Source organism: Panthera tigris, chromosome B2 (genome assembly GCF_018350195.1).
Source record: "Panthera tigris isolate Pti1 chromosome B2, P.tigris_Pti1_mat1.1, whole genome shotgun sequence".
Lineage (NCBI taxonomy): Eukaryota > Metazoa > Chordata > Mammalia > Carnivora > Felidae > Panthera > Panthera tigris.
The window spans coordinates 128,368,776-128,384,627 of NC_056664.1; the positions used below are offsets into that span (position 1 = coordinate 128,368,776).

Sequence of the window (15,852 nt, forward strand, 5' to 3'; positions counted from 1 at the left end):
ACACCATTATTAAAAAAAGAGAAAGGGCGCCTAGGTGGGTCAGTCGGTTAAGCGTCCGATTTCAGCTCAGGTCATGATCTCACAGTCTGTGGGTTCGAGCCCCGCATCAAGTTCTGTGCTGGAGCTTGGAGCCTGCTAAGGATTCTGTATATCCTTCTCTCTCTGTCCCTCCCCAGCTTGTGCTCCCTCTCTGTCTCTCAAAAGTAAATAAATAAACATTAAAAAAAATTTTTTTTTAAAGAGAAAAGTTGATAGGGGCAGGGCAGAATGATTTTTAAAATGTCAGTGTCATAAAAGGCCAAGAGAAGCCATGGAAGTGTTCTAGATTCAAATAAGCTGAAGATACATGGCAATTAAATAAGATATCTGACCCTAGAATCTTCCAATATGGCAGGAGAGATGGGGAAAATTCTCTAAAGGACACTATAGGGTCAACTGACAATATTAGAATACAAACAGTATATTAGATAAAAGTATTATATTAATGTTAAAAAATAGAACTATCCTATGACCCAGCAATTGCACTACTAGGTACTTATCCAAGGGATACAGGTATGCTGTTCTGAAGAGGCACATGCACCCCAATGTTTATAGCAGTGCTATCGACAATAGTCAAAGTATGGAAAGGGCCCAAATGTCTATCAACAGATGAATGGATAAATAAGATGTGGTATATACACATACACACATACATACAATGGAGTATTACTCAGCAATCAGAAAGAGTGAAATCTTGCCATTTGCAACAACATGGATGGAACTAGAAGGCATTATGCTAAGCGAAATTAGAGAAAGACAAGTATCGTATAACGTCACTCATATGTGGAATTTAAGATACAAAACAGATGAACATAAGGGAAGAGAAGCAAAAATAATATAAAAACAGGGAGGAGGACAAAACATAAGAGACTTTTAAGTATAGAGAACAAACTGAGGGTTACTGGAGGGGTTGTGGGTGGGGGGTTGGGCTAAATGGTTAAGGGACATAAGGAAGACACTGGTTGGGATGAGCACTGAGTGTTAGACATAAGGGATTAATCACTGGAATCTACTCCTGAAAGCATTACTGCACTATATGCTAACTAACTTGGATGTAAATTAAAAAAAAAAAAAAGTATTGTATTAATGTTAAATATGCTGAAGCCAATAACTATACTATGATTATATAAGAGAATATCCTATGCTTAGGAAATACAGAAACATTTCAGGGCAAAGGGTCATGATGTGTGATGTAACTTTCTACCAAATGGCTCAGAAGAACAATTATATACATTCATACATACATATAGATAGATAAATAGATTAGGAAAGAGCGAGAATAAACACAGCCAATGATAAAGCTAAAGGTATAAATTGTTAAATTATTAGTTGGTAAGTTTGAGATTATTTGCAAATAGAAAACTTAAAGAAAAATTAACAGTTCTTGCCTACGCCTAAGTTGGCATTCTTGGCTATCTGTTTTCCCTCCATAATATTCCAAATGCAACACAGGAAGAGATGCTTTTGCCAAGTAACAAGAAAGTGGAAAGATATTTTAACATAATTTTTTATCAGTGATTGAAGCTTGCCAAAGCATTACACACCATCCGTTCTCCGCCGAGTCCATTGCAAAGACCAGCAAACACTGGCTACTCTAGCAACTTAGATGCAATCATTTCCTACTAATTCCTCCAAACAGGGCCTTGATTCTAAAACCTTCTCATATCCTACGACTTCCAGAATCATCCCATGCACAGAACAAGTCTCTCAGCTAGTCTTTTAGACAGGCACTAATGTCAATCAATTGGATTCAATCTTTTGAACTGGACCATCCCAATATTTTAAGCCATGTCTAAGTAGCTGGAGATGTGGAACTCAGGAGGCAGCATTACGTCATCATATATCCACAACTCTCCACCAATTTGAAACTGCCATCAGAATCCCATAGTCTCAATGTCCATGACCTCACAATGTTCCTATATCAGCACTGGAGGTGCTGACCTCCAACCCGCAATGTGCCATCTAAAATGATTGCTTCCCCAAAAGCAGTAGAGGGAACTATGCCTAAGACCAAAAATATAGGAAAGACTTTTCTATAAGGCCATCACTGGAGACAGAATCAAAAAGGTTATAACCAAAATTAAAATTTCCAGCCATGCTTAGGAATTAGGAAATAACCATTCTCCAAAACATAGTAGAGACAAAATACACATATATTGGTGAGTCTTTTCTATCCTTCCTGGTCCCATTTTATTACTTTCTTGGAATTTTTAGTATTGACTATCTGTAAGTTAAGATACCCATATACTAGTTTTAGATTTGACTTTTTATCCTAGATATTTCCCTTATTATTCATTTTTCTCCAAATTTCAATCAATAAAGTTATTTAACAAATATTTACCAAGAACCTACTTGATAGCCAGACTTACTGGTACTTACTGGTACCAGAGGAAAGATTCCAGGTTTTTTGTCTACAAATAATCCCTGAGAAAACGATGATATGAAGACAGTAAGTGCAATCAAGTTTGCTCGCAGAAAAGCCTAAGAAGCCAGAAATGAACCATGACCAACTGCAAAAAGGAATAAACTAGTCAAAGCACTAAAGTTTAATGAGAAGATAATTTTTAAAGTAGGTGGAATTGAAGAGAAGTTACACGTAACATTATTATAAATTTAAAAATCATGCATATTCTTCTCCATCAAATTTCTCAAATGCAGTTAAAAACACACACGTACAAAACCAAACAATTGTAAATCTTCGGAAGCATGTAACTGTGATTAGCTGCTACTCTCAGCAATATAAAAATACTTTCACCACAATTACATTCCAGCCTGTAATGTAATTCAAAACAAACAAGTCAGACATCGCTCAAATGGCAGAACCAACAAATACAGATGCTTTGCATCAAGGAAATGAATCCACTGAAGAAATGCAACAGGAGCCTGGAGCTGGGCTTCTGGTGGAACGGTGAGGCCCCCTTCTGGGCAGACGCAGAGCACCCCAGTGTGGTTCTACAGAGCTGTTTTTCCATGGGTGCCAACCCTTAGTGCGGTCAGAAAGTATTGAGTGTCTGGGACTTCCGGCTGGGGAGACCCTTCTCCAGGGTTTTGTGCCCATTTTTCAATTTTAGGTTTTAAATTCTAAGTCTGGACTTTTATAAAAAGAAATAACAATTTGATTTCAGAGTAAATAAAGCCATTCTATTTAATCATGCAACCAGCAGTCCCAACACCAAATGGCACACCCATCCCCTGTTCTCTTCTTGTTGCCATGACCCTTAAGACCCTCTAACGTACTATATAATCTATCAGGCGTATTATCTGTCTCCCCCTGCTAGAATATCAGCTCCATGAGGGCAGGATTCATCGTTTTGCTCACTGATTTGATGAACAAATGGAGCTTGGCATAGTGTAGCTGCTTGCTAATAAAGAAGGAATTGTCTCATTTCTGCTTTTATCTTTTAAGAAAATATTCATCTTCATCTTCAAAGAAGGCGTAAGTAAGGTTTTATTATAGCAATATGCTATAATTTAAAAATGACACGTACTTGTTTTTAAAACTATGCATTTTCTCGAACTGCTTTATAAAAGCAAAAAGAAATCAGTTCTGAGGCACACACAATCATAATCTATATGTATACAACTCATAGACAAATTCCAAGAAAGTCATGGGCCCTTATCGCTTCTTGGCCTTTTGGCTAAGATCAAGTGTAGAGAGTCACGGGCCCTCAACACCCTGGGAGGACACAGTGGCTGCAAAGAATGAAGGACCCGATTCTGAAAAGCCAGGCCGAAAGCAGGTGTCCACAGTGTGGCACACTCCAGTCCGGACACATGCCAGGTAACTGGGTCTGGATACACATTCACTGAAACTCAGGACTTTCCTGGCCCAGGCACAATGATTTTGGCAGGAAGAGCATGCACTGCTTACTAATTTCTAAAATTTCAATCTTTATTTTTATCCCCTTCTTACAATGTTCTTTAAGCTTATGGAAAAGCTAACCATTGTCTACAACTGTCAGACTTTTAAAAAGTGCTAATTTGTTCCCTGAACACAGCAAATAATAGGAGATAATTTTCCCAGGGGTTGAGGGCACATATGAGCGTATGATTCAATGATGTCAACAACTTTCAGTCCAAGAATGTCGTCAAGGGGCATCAGCCTTCCCTCAGAACAAGTTCAAGGTTTCTGACATTCCTTTTTCCGAACTTTTGATTTTGGTGCTGTGAAAAGAATAGCAAAAAAAAAAAAAAAAAAGAGAGAGAGAGAAAATGAAGAGGAGGGCCCATGTCAGACTCTCTTCACACAGCTTTGTCTTAAGTGAGGTTACATCATGTACAGCAAAGGGAAAACTGACCATTTGGATTTTCCTGTTTGTAGAAGGTCTTCAACATTTCCACTGCTTCCTCGGCCCGATATCCAGGAATGCACTGTTGAAATGAGAAGATTGAGGATGAATATTGCCCAATGAAACTGTGGCCTGTATCCCATATAAACAGCAATTGGCAGACAGCAGTGATCCAGGTAAGGAAGTACATTTCCAAGAGAATCGAGTACAGACTCAAACCGCGCTCCAGTCAACTATTATTTCTCAATCAACTACTATTGAAGTTACTAGCTATGTGATCTTGTGTACTGTGCCTCAGCTGCCTCATGCGTACAGTGTAGGTAATTACAGAACTTACCTCAGAAGGGTTTCATGAAGAGTAAATAAGATTACATAAAATAACACCTGTTAAATACCTGACACATCATAAGTGTTTGTTAAGCATCTGCTATGTTTTTCGACCCTTATTCACTGTTGGCCCATCAAGCGTTTGATGCTATAGAGCTACAGTTGGTAGTCCGCAGCTAAAAATGATCAACTAAGTATGATTTTTATATTTTTAAAGGGTTGTAAAAAATTTAAAAAAGAAGAAGAAGGAGGAGGAGGAGGAGGAGGAGGAGGAGATGTGACACAGACGTGAGTGGCTCACAAAGGCTAACATATTTACTATTAGGCTCTTTACAGAAAAAAAAGTGTTGATCTTTACTGTAGTGGATGTTTTCAAAAGGATTTAATTGGATCTATCTTTGGTATCTAACTAGAAAGAAAAGATCGATTAAGTGAAAGAATAAGAAATTACGATAATGGTAAGGAGTGAAATTATGTATAAAACACTACATGAGGATGAAACTTGAACTTGCCTTAAAGACAGCAATTATTTAAAGAGGCTGAACACAGCATTTCAGGGAAAGAGTAATAATGAGCTTGGGTTGTGTGAGGAATCCAACTAATGGGGGGTAGGGGGCCTATAGGTAAAGAAATTCAAGAGAGAAAATGAGGTCAAAATATACAGGGCTTTGAAGGTGTGTTACACGAGTTTGAACTCGATATGCTGCATCCTTCTAAGATGCACGAAATGAAAAAATGAACAGAGACTCCATGGAGGCGTACCCAGAAGCAGCCACTGGAGGGGAAGCAGCTAGTGAGTGCCAGCACAAGGGCCTGGCGAGCATGGTCTGCTGCTCAGAATGAACCTCCTTTTCCCTTCTGCCTTCAGTCAGCTCTTACCTGGACCTATGAAGCCTGAATAAACCTTCCCCATCAGAAGAAAACCTTTACGAGTTTAATGTTTTTAGATTGCACATATAAGAAGGATCGTCAGGGGCACCTGGGCTAAGCGTCCAACTCTTGACTTTGTCTCAGATCATGATCTCATGGTTTGTGAATTCAAGCCCCTCGTTGGGCTCTGTGCAGACAATATAGAGCTTGCGTGGGATTCCCTCTCTCCCTCTCTCTCTGCCCCTCCTACTTGTACACACACACACCCTCTCTCTCTCAAAATAAATAAATAAACTTAAAAAAGATCATATAGTATTTGTCTTTCTCTGTTTGATTTCTTTCACTTGGCATAATGCCCTCAAGGTCCATTCATGTTGTCCTAAATGGCAGGATTTCCTTCTTTTTTACAGCTGAATAATATTCTATTGCATATGTATTAAAATATATATATATATATATATTATATATTTATTATATATTATATGTGTGTGTGTGTATACACACACACACACACACACACACACACACACACACACACACATATATATACAGAGCGAGAGAGAGAGAACATTCTAATTATAGAAGCAAAGAATAGAATGGTAGTTGCCAGGGGTGGAGGGGTGGGGGTTGTGGGGAATGAAGAGACAGTGCAAAGGGTACAAACTTTCAACTATAAGGTAAGTTCCATAAGGTGAGGATCTAAGGAACAGCACAGTGACTATAGTTAACAACACTGTATTGTGTACTTAAAAGCTGTGAAGAGAATAGAGCTTAAACGTTCTGACCATAACAACAAAATGGTAATTATGTGAGGTGAATGGTGTGTTAACTAACTTTATTGTGGTAAACATTTCACAATCTATACGTCTAACAAATCATCTCACTGTACACCTTAAACTTTACACAATGTTATATGTCAATTACATCTCAGTAAAGCTGGGGGGGGGTGGAAATATCCCAATAACCTTCCTTTGACCCTGCCCCTCAAGCAAGCTACTACCCTGCTACTACCCTGCTGCTCCCACAGACTCCTGGCCGTCGCTTGTGTGGCTCTCATTTCCTCTTCAATCTCATCCATGCTGGCTTGTGCTCCCAGATCTCCCAAGGGCCCCTACTGACCAAAACACTGGTTTCCTTTCCATTGTCCTCAACTCTCTGCAATGGAAGAGACTACTGAGCATTCTCGCTTCTTTTTAGAGCTCTCTCCTCCTTTGGCTTCTCTGTTCTCACAACCTTCCCAGACCATTCTAACCATGGTGGGTCAGTCCCATTCTCCTCACGCTACACTGTTTGTGCTCCTCAGAGCTCCCACCTCTCCTTATGTTCTCATGAGCACCAAACAAGCACAAAGCACTCTCCCCTCCTGTGAGGTCAAAGCAGTGGTCCTCCACCTTGGCTGCTCAGTGGAATCGACTGGGAACTCTCTTAAGAAAATACTAATATTCCACCTCCTCCACCCTCTCACCTTATACAGTTGGTCTGGGGCAGGGACCTCCCACAGGCACACTTAAAAAGCTCTACAATATGCAGTCTGGGATGAGACTCACTGAGTTACAGATGGAGAAGGAAATTGCATCACTCTAAGATACCAACACAATATTTTCAACTATTCATTATAGCAATAAATTGTGACTTTAATAAAAAGCACACATTCTTATTAAAATAAACTTTTAAAAATGGAGCAGGTACGTATTATAAACAATCACTATCTTCTCTGAAAAGAATAGTTCTGTAGGTCTCCTCTATGAGCTTAATTCAGCTTATAATATAGCATTAAAGGATCTATGATTCTGCAATACAAAAATAGTATCCCACCTCCCACACCCGCCCCCCTACCTGAACCAACCAAATAAAGGAAGAAAACACAGGATCCAGAAGCCTAGGGTGTCAATGCTTCTTTAGAATTTCAAACACTTAAAAACAAAAACAACATAATTTGGCATCAGACCTGGAGATACGGCTTCAAATAATGGTCACTCCTTTCACTGGGACCAGTTAGTCCAAGTACACACACTATGATCTTATTCTTTGGTTCAGAGAGATCAACTCTGTGCAGAGACGTGTAAGAGAGGACTGTTTGGGCACTCAGCGTCACTGACGTGTTGGAGAGAAATTTTCTACCTATGTCTGATATCCAAGGGCTCATCCTTGTTCTGCCCAGGAGCTTTGAGAAATTCTTTAGATCTTTTTCATAAATGAAGTACAGGGTCAGCAATTTACTTGCAAAGAGTTATGTAAATAAAATCTGAGCTACTAACAGAAGTGATTGGGAAAAATCAAATCACTTTGCACATTATTTTTTATTTTATTTATTTATTAGAGAGAGAGAGAGGATGCAAGTGAGCGAGGGCAGAGAGAGAGAGAGAGAGAGAGAGAGAGAGAGAGAGAAGCTGTGCTCATGCTCACCCGAAGTGGGGCCTGTGCTCCCCCAAAGCAGGGCACGAACTCCCCCGAAGTGGGACTCGAGCTCACCCCATGCGGGGCTTGAACTCACGGGCCATGAGGTCATGACCTGAGCCGAAACTGAGCCACCCAGGCACCCTGAAGATTTTTTTAACGGTCAAGCTGATAGTATTATTTATTCTCTGCTGTTCGATTATAATTTCTTTTCCGATGTGATGTTAAAAGTTATCTATTCTCAAATATACAGAAGTCGTTAGGAAAGCTAATGTTCACCTGGAAAAACTCAAAATAGAATGTTTTCCAAAACTTGTTCTCAGTGGGATTCAGCCAAATTTAGCCCTTCATAGGTACTTGGTATTCTCCTAAGAATATCTGAGGTCTTGTAAGAATATCTGAGGTCTTTGAAGTTAACTGCCCACCATGTCAAGCCTTTGTTAAATACTTTTCATTTTAAAACATAATACTTCAGGATTAACTTTGGAGAAAAAAAAAAAACATCACACCGGTTTATGAAAAACGGTATGTATCTACAGGCCAAACTCTGAAATACAAATTCCCACTGCTCATAGCCTTAAACATAAAAACTTGGGGAGAGGTGGCAAGATTAAAGGGAAAGTAGAATTTTTAAGGGAAAACAAAAACAATGTGGATCCTAGGGCCTGGGGGAAATTTCAGTACTGAAAAGGCAGGGGGAACAAATAATGAAAACATAGGTATTAATTGCTACACACCAAAAATAGTACATAGTGATAAAGCAAAATGATTGGCTAAGTGCAAAAATATTGTGTGTGCACTTGTAAGTAGCACGTACTGTTACTGACAGAGTCCAAGCTTCTCCTAAACTTGGTACAGCACAGAGCTGGGGACACGCAGAGTGAAAATGCCAACAGTGACCACATCTCCAAACATCCCTGAAGGTGTTGGTAAAGACTGTCAGGAGAGATACCCTGGAAGGTTGGGGACTTTCCTTCTGGAAAGGTTCTGTTAATTAAGAGAGCCAAGCACTTACCTGGAAATGATTACCTGTCATCTTATACTGAGGCATAAATGAACTTGACTAGTGGTCCCAGAGTCTGCCTGGTCCTAGCATGGCTCTTTGGTATACTGACCACACTTGAACAATTCCCAAGCCCATACAGAAATCAAAGGAATGAGAAAGAAAGAGGAAACATTAGCAGGTCATATTACCTGAAATGGTCTCCCAGTATTTGGTAAATCAGCAGAGGCAATATTTAGAACGGAGCCACAACCACCAAATCGTTCGTTCTGACACCCATATACCACCAGCGGAATTTATGGGAAAGAATTAAGGTCCCGAAGCAAATGTGCAGTTCAAGTACGTACAGTGACAAGACCAGGGTAGGTTTATACCAGCCAGCCGGGAGAGAAGAAGTTCAGGCTACTTTTAAAAAGTCAAGCGTAGGCTTAGTCTTAAAAATCAGACAATCCAGTTACACAAAAGAAGGAGGTCTAAAGGATTTAGAAACTAACATCTCACAACTGCAAATCATAAAAACCGAATACATGGTTACTAAATATTCACAGTTTGGTATTCTCTCTAGTCTTTCTTAACCTACTTTCTGTGAATCATTAGGGAACTGGAGCCAGAAAGGAAGTAGGAATTTAATCCAGGGATTTGCACCTTTTAAAAATAGGATTGTTGGTGGCACCTGGGTGGCTCAGTCAGTTGAGCATCCGACTTCGGCTCAGGTCATGATCTCACAGTCCGTGAGTTCCGGCCCCACATCAGGCTCTGTGCTGACAGGTCGGAGCCTGGAGCCTGCTTCGGATTCTGTGTCTCCCTCTCTCTCTGCCCCTCCCCCACTCATGCTCTGCTCTCTCTGTCTCTCAAAAATTAATAAATGTTAAACATTTTTTAAAATAATAATAAAAATAAATAAATACATAAAAATGGGATTGTTCCCTATTCTTTCCCCAAATAAAATACAACATGTGCCCCAATATAAAACAGACTAAGGCTGAGCCGCGCCATAAGGCAGGTTGGGGAGAGGGGCTAAGTAAGGGGACTCTAGTAAGTGGGGGCTAAGTAAGTAAGGGGACTCTAACTCCCCTTTTACAAAGTAAAGACTGTACATACATGTTATCATACTCAAAACCCTCTGTTATTTTTAAAGTGATGAATTTTTTCACACATACATAGCAAAATAAGTACATAAAAATGTGCATGTATGAAATTAAGTTTTTGAACTAGCAAATAATTTTTTAAAGATCTTAGAGACAAACTTGCTACACTCAGTATTTGTGTTGCTTACTATGAAAGACACAATTCAAAGAGTTGTAACTTTTTCATTCCCCATTTATTTATAATTATATTATCATAAGTGATGTGTTTTTTTTTACCTGGTATTTACTCTGACTTAATACTTTTCATACATTGTAACAGGTACTCATGGCAAAAATAAACAAAAACATATAAACAGAAAGAAAAAATTTAAATCACCTATAATCTATTATCCAAAGGTGCATATTCTTCAGATCTTTCTCTGCACACAGTTCTATAATCTACTTTAATTTGTGATTTATCCTCCCACAGCAGTTTGTTAGCTCTTAGTTCATTTGGTTAACAGTTTTACGTCTATTGACATAAAATGAAGTAATTTTGTTATTTAAAAATCTTTCCTAAATATTTTTTGGCCAAGGGGCACAATATTTTATAACTTGTTTCATAAGTCTGCTTTCACATATTAGAAAGCAGGTTATGTGTCCAGCCATTTTCAAGTTTATAGGAAGGGCCCAAGACATGAACTCACAAAGTCAAAGGATACTCATCAGGCGGAGAGCAGCTGCACACATAATACACGGCTCCACAGTGACATACAGCACGGTGTGTTCAAATACTTCAGAAGGACTCTTGCCACTTTGGTGGCACCAGTCCAGGGCCTGATCGATGGCCACCATTTCTGCATGTCGAGTAGCCTGGAAAAAGAGAGGTGCTTGCATCAACACGTAACTGTGTTTTACAAACACTCAAAAATAAGTACCCAAAATGGGCCTAATGTTTCTGCCAATGTTTTAATGAGTAAGGGTTTCAGGGACACTCTTAGCAGTTGACAATGTATTCCCCGGTTCAAGTACCATAGCTTCACCAATGCAAGACAGCGAATCTGAGATGCCATGTGATTTATGCTATATTTTTATTTAAGTACCTAAGAACTTCAGGGGACGCTCTTTCAATTAAATGCCACGGAGAATAGAAGTCTCAAAACAAAACAAAACAAAAAAAGAGTCCAGGGTTTGTGAATACTCTAGGGGAAGCCTGAAGTCTTCACAAGCACGTGCTCCAATTTCAGATATTTTAAAGGCCATCCCTCACCTAACTCTAAGCGAATCCATATTTAGTTTACTGGAATGTCATCACTTCTATTTTCTTTGGGATGAGATTTAATATTCTGGGAGACTTTAGAGAAAACCAGAGATTTGGTATGAGTCTTGGATACCTCATGGGTGGTAGGAGAATGCAGGGGAAATCACACAGCATTTGGAAATACCCATACTTAACTCTGAATCCTGACTGTGGCCTCACTCATTATGTGGCCTTGGGCAAGTTACATAACTTCTCTAAGCCTTGGGTCCACCATGTGTAAAACAATGTATGCTGGCATGTAAACCTCATAAAACACTGAATTACATGAAGCAGATGTTGCACGCTATATATGTACTCTGCTATGCAGTAATTATTAATAACATTCAAGATGATCACACTTGTCAATAAATTTACGCTGATTGCTAAGAACAAGTCATTGTGCTAAATCCTATGTGAGGTTAAAGAGTCTGTCCTCAACAAGTATAAAATCTGGTGAGGCAAACAGTTGCTAACCTGTGACACAGAGTAGGGTGTGGAAAATGGTGGCACAGTGGCCCAAGGTGCCGTGGAAGCTGGACGCAGGTGGAAGCTATGCTGGTACAGAATTATGAACTCAGAGCTGTAAGGTACTTTAGAGAACTGGTTCCCAAACCTGCCTGCATACCAGACCTAACTGGGGAGCTTAAAAAGTTTCCCCAACTCCAGTGCTTTTTCAAAAATCAAATTCAGGGGTGCCTGGGTGGCTCAGTCGGTTGAGCGCCCGACTTCAGCTCAGGTCATGATCTCACGGTTTGTGAGTTCGAGCCCCGTGTCGGGCTCTGTGCTGACAGCTCAGAGCCTGGAACCTGCTTCGGATTCTGTGTCTCCCTCTCTCTCTGCCCCTCCCCCACTCATGCTCTGTCTCTCTCTCTCTCTCTCTGTCAAAAATAAATAAACATTAAAAAAAAAAATTTTTTTAACTCAAATTCAGAATTACTGAATCAAGTCTCCCCAGAATTCTCTGTAAGTAGCCATTAAACTGAATCACTGCAATCAACCTCTCTGTTAGTATGCGGAGCCAGAAGCTAAGTCAGGACAAGTAGAAAACACACCGCTGGAAGAGGTGATGGCAGTGAAAGGCGTGGTGGTAGTATCAGAGCCAAAAGTAGGACTCGGGTCTCCTCATTGGGGGTCAAGAGTTTTTCTATGCTGCTTTATAGGGTAATCTTCTATAGGACACCGAATACCAAGATAAATGCAGGCTAATTTCAAGATACAGAAGAAACCCAGGTCATCGGAGGGATAGATGGATGATGTTAGGGCATTCAAAGTTCTCATGTAAAGATACCATACTGAAGCACAAAATGTAATTAGGGAGATAGGACAATCATTTAAAATACAGAATTCTACTCCCAGACAAGTATCTGTATATTCACTAATTGCTACATTATGCTTATTACTTCTCTTACAAATGTTTTGATAGCCACATAATAATTGCTTTGATGAATCTGGGTTCCTAGTTTGCATGTGCTCTTTTTTGTTTTATTTTTATGGATATGATGGATAAACTTTAAATTTCCCACAGCACCATTACCAACATCAGCTTGTTCTCTAACTCCCAAGATCAAATAATAAGATCAAAGTCTGTGTGAGTGATGTTATGGTTATAACCTGTCCATGAGTCCAGCTAGTACTTCTTGTCGTCATAAAATTATGACAGGGGCGCCTGGGTGGCTCAGTCGGTTAAGCGTCCAACTTCAGCTCAGGTCATGATCTCACAGTCCATGAGTCCGAGCCCCGCATCAGGCTCTGTGCTGACAGCTCAGAGCCTGGAGCCTGCTTCAGATTCTGTGTCTCCCTCTCTCTCTGCCCCTCCCCTGCTCAGGCTCTGTCTCTCTCTGTCTCAAAAATAAATAAAAACATTTAAAATTTTTTTGTTTTAATCATAAAATTATGACACACTGTTGTGATATCAAGAAGTATTGCCTCAATTCATGAACTCCTCAACCTAAGCACAATAATATAAAGGCACACAAGTTATTAAAGTGTACATGTAGGTTTAGAGACATCAGGTGGTAGACTTTATCCCATGAATTCTCTAATACACAGTTTCCTTTATACAGTCCTTTTATACCTCCAAAGATATAAACTGAAGGTGATTGTTTAATTTACCAGGAGGAATACATTATTTCAAGGTACTAAAAAATGTGATACGAGTTAAATTGATATGTTTTGTAAAGTGGAATTTCCATATATTAGATTTGCTTAAGATGGAGATTAGAGTCATTTCTTTAGTATTGAAGCTCCAATGTAATAAAAGCCCCTCTTGAGTTTCACTCAAGTGTTTACTTGAGTGAACTCCATGACATAGAAAATTAACTGCAAAGATTCTACTGCTCCATTAAGTTTTTCTGAATTTTCCAAATTTTAAAAAACCAACATGTATTACTTTCATAATCAGGAAAAAAAGGCATTCAAAAAAAGAAATGTTAAGAGAAACTACCCTTCCGTTGATACCTACAAGTCTCTACACAGACCCATCTTCTCACCAACTGTGATGAAGTTCAGGGCACTCCTACCTTTACCTGGATGTTTGCAATTATACTATTCAATTGACATACGTTTTTGGTTTGATTAACTTCATTTCGTCCCTTCCCCACAACTTCATTGTTGTAGACCATGAGACAGCCAACGGGAACTTCAGTATTTTCTAGGGCTTCTTTGGCCTAAAAGACAAAGTGGAAAATTTAAGATGTAATGCTCAATGCTTGAAAAGACTACAGGAAAGAAATAGATGCAACGTGAACACACACATATAAGCACTGAACAAAGAAATACCACAGAGTTCTCCCTCTCCTCAAATTCAGTTCAGTACTTAGTGCCTTTGTTCTCCATTCTTTCCATATTAAAGGAGACTCAAGAACAAACTCCCTTTACAGGTTCTGAGCCCCCTGGTTTTTTCTTCTCATTGGAAGCAGAAGTGAGCAAAAGACTATTATTGACTCTTGTTCTTAAACTGGCAGGGTCTCTGCAATTTTTCAGAGATCATATGTGTCTGTGTGTGTGTCTGTGTGTACATACATATATATTTGCCAAGGGAAAGAATAACATGTATAAATAATAACATCCATTTCTTGTTGAAATTCTACTTGCTTAATTTTTTTGTTTCTCTAAATAGTATAGAAAATATCCTCTTGAGTTCTAATAGCATAAAAGTAACCAGACTGGATGCCTCTCTGTGCTCACAATTTCTGTTTCAACACAAGAAAAGCCTAAGAGTGCTTTGTGTTAAAATGGCACAACCACTTTGGAGAACACTTTGGAAATTTCTTTAAAAAGTAAACATGCATAGAGCCTATGAACAAATTCCACACCTAAGTATTTATTTAAGAGAAGGGAATATATGTCCAAAAAAAAAAAAAAAAAAAAACAAAACGTTGTAAAAGAATGCTCAGGAGGAGCCAAGATGGCAGAACAGCATGGAAGCTTTCTGTGTGTCTTGCATCCATGAAATACAACCAGATCGACACTGAACCATCCTACACACCTAGAAAACTGATTGGAGGATCAACACAACAATCTGCACATCCTGAACCACAGAATTCAGCAGGTACGCGGCGTGGAGAGCTGAACTTGGGGAGCAAGAAAACCTGAAAGGTAGGGAACTGCTTTTGTGGGCGGAGAGAGGACAGAGACGGGGAGGCGGGGAGAATATGGGAAAATCACCCTTCCCCAAAAGCAGCGGGAGAGAAAGTGGAAAACTGGAAACAGCCACAGGGACTAAACTAAAAAGGGAGAAAGGAGAAAGGAGAGGGTTTAAATTCCATTAAGACTGTAACAAGGGGAGCACAAAGGCTGCAACTCTGCAGCTCCATACCTGGCGGTGCTCTGGTGGGAAGGGCGAATCCCCAGGAACAAGTGGGGTCCGGGAGGTTCTCAGGGCACACAGGGAAAAGCAGTTCCACTGCTGGAAGGACATTTGGTGGAGACTGTTGAAGCCACCTGGTCCCAGAAGACCCCAGAAGGTGGCCACATTCACTGGTGCTGGGGCAAGGTTGTTAAGGGTGAAGCCTGGTGCCAGATGTGTGTTGTGGTTTTCCATAATCCCTGAGATGCTGCTGCTACACAGTCTCGCGAACATCTTCTGGGATGGGCTGGCACCTGGCCACAGTCTCGGGGCACTGGCAACAACAGGGTCCAGTGGGCGTACCTGTGTACAGCCGATATTCGGCCATTGCTCATTCGGCCATTGCTCGGTGAGACCCTCCTGCAGAGGGGCGGAACGGGTCAAAGCCTCAATCCCTCAGAAGTAGGGGGCCAGGGAAAATGGCCGCATCTGAGACAAGGCTTGGGAGAGAGATGCCACCTGGGGCCTGGTCACGGAGAGTGAAGAACTGGGGAGTGGACGAGAGCTGAAGACGGAGGACGGGTGCGCGAATGCTGATCTGGGAGAACAGACTGGGTAGCTGGTGGCGCCATTTTCACTGCTCCCGCGCATGCACATATGCACCTACCAGCCTCGCAACAATCCACCCCAGTAGGCTAGCAGCGCCATCTAGTGGAGAGCGGAGCTGTTACACTAAGCCCCACTCAACTGGGCCAACATCACTCTTCAAGAAC

General features: G+C 40.4%; 1 protein-coding gene across 4 annotated transcripts in view; it reads right to left on the reverse strand.

The window, feature by feature from the left end:
- Nucleotides 1-15,852, reverse strand: part of ADAT2 (adenosine deaminase tRNA specific 2) — a 47,179-nt gene that overhangs the window by 14,293 nt on the left and 17,034 nt on the right. For 3 of the 4 annotated variants that reach the window (XR_006217899.1, XM_042987246.1, XM_042987245.1), the window contains exons 2-5: nucleotides 13,854-13,958; nucleotides 10,715-10,865; nucleotides 9,117-9,223; nucleotides 4,338-4,410 (exon numbers count right to left, since the gene is read on the reverse strand). Coding sequence is in view for 3 of the 4 variants with exons in the window: in XM_042987245.1 (XP_042843179.1) it covers nucleotides 4,338-4,410; nucleotides 9,117-9,223; nucleotides 10,715-10,865; nucleotides 13,854-13,958 (436 nt within the window). In the remaining variant the exon portion in view is untranslated. Of the gene's footprint in view, nucleotides 1-3,463; nucleotides 4,204-4,337; nucleotides 4,411-9,116; nucleotides 9,224-10,714; nucleotides 10,866-13,853; nucleotides 13,959-15,852 lie in introns of those variants that run through there. The other variant, XM_007096363.2, reaches the window with a different exon arrangement.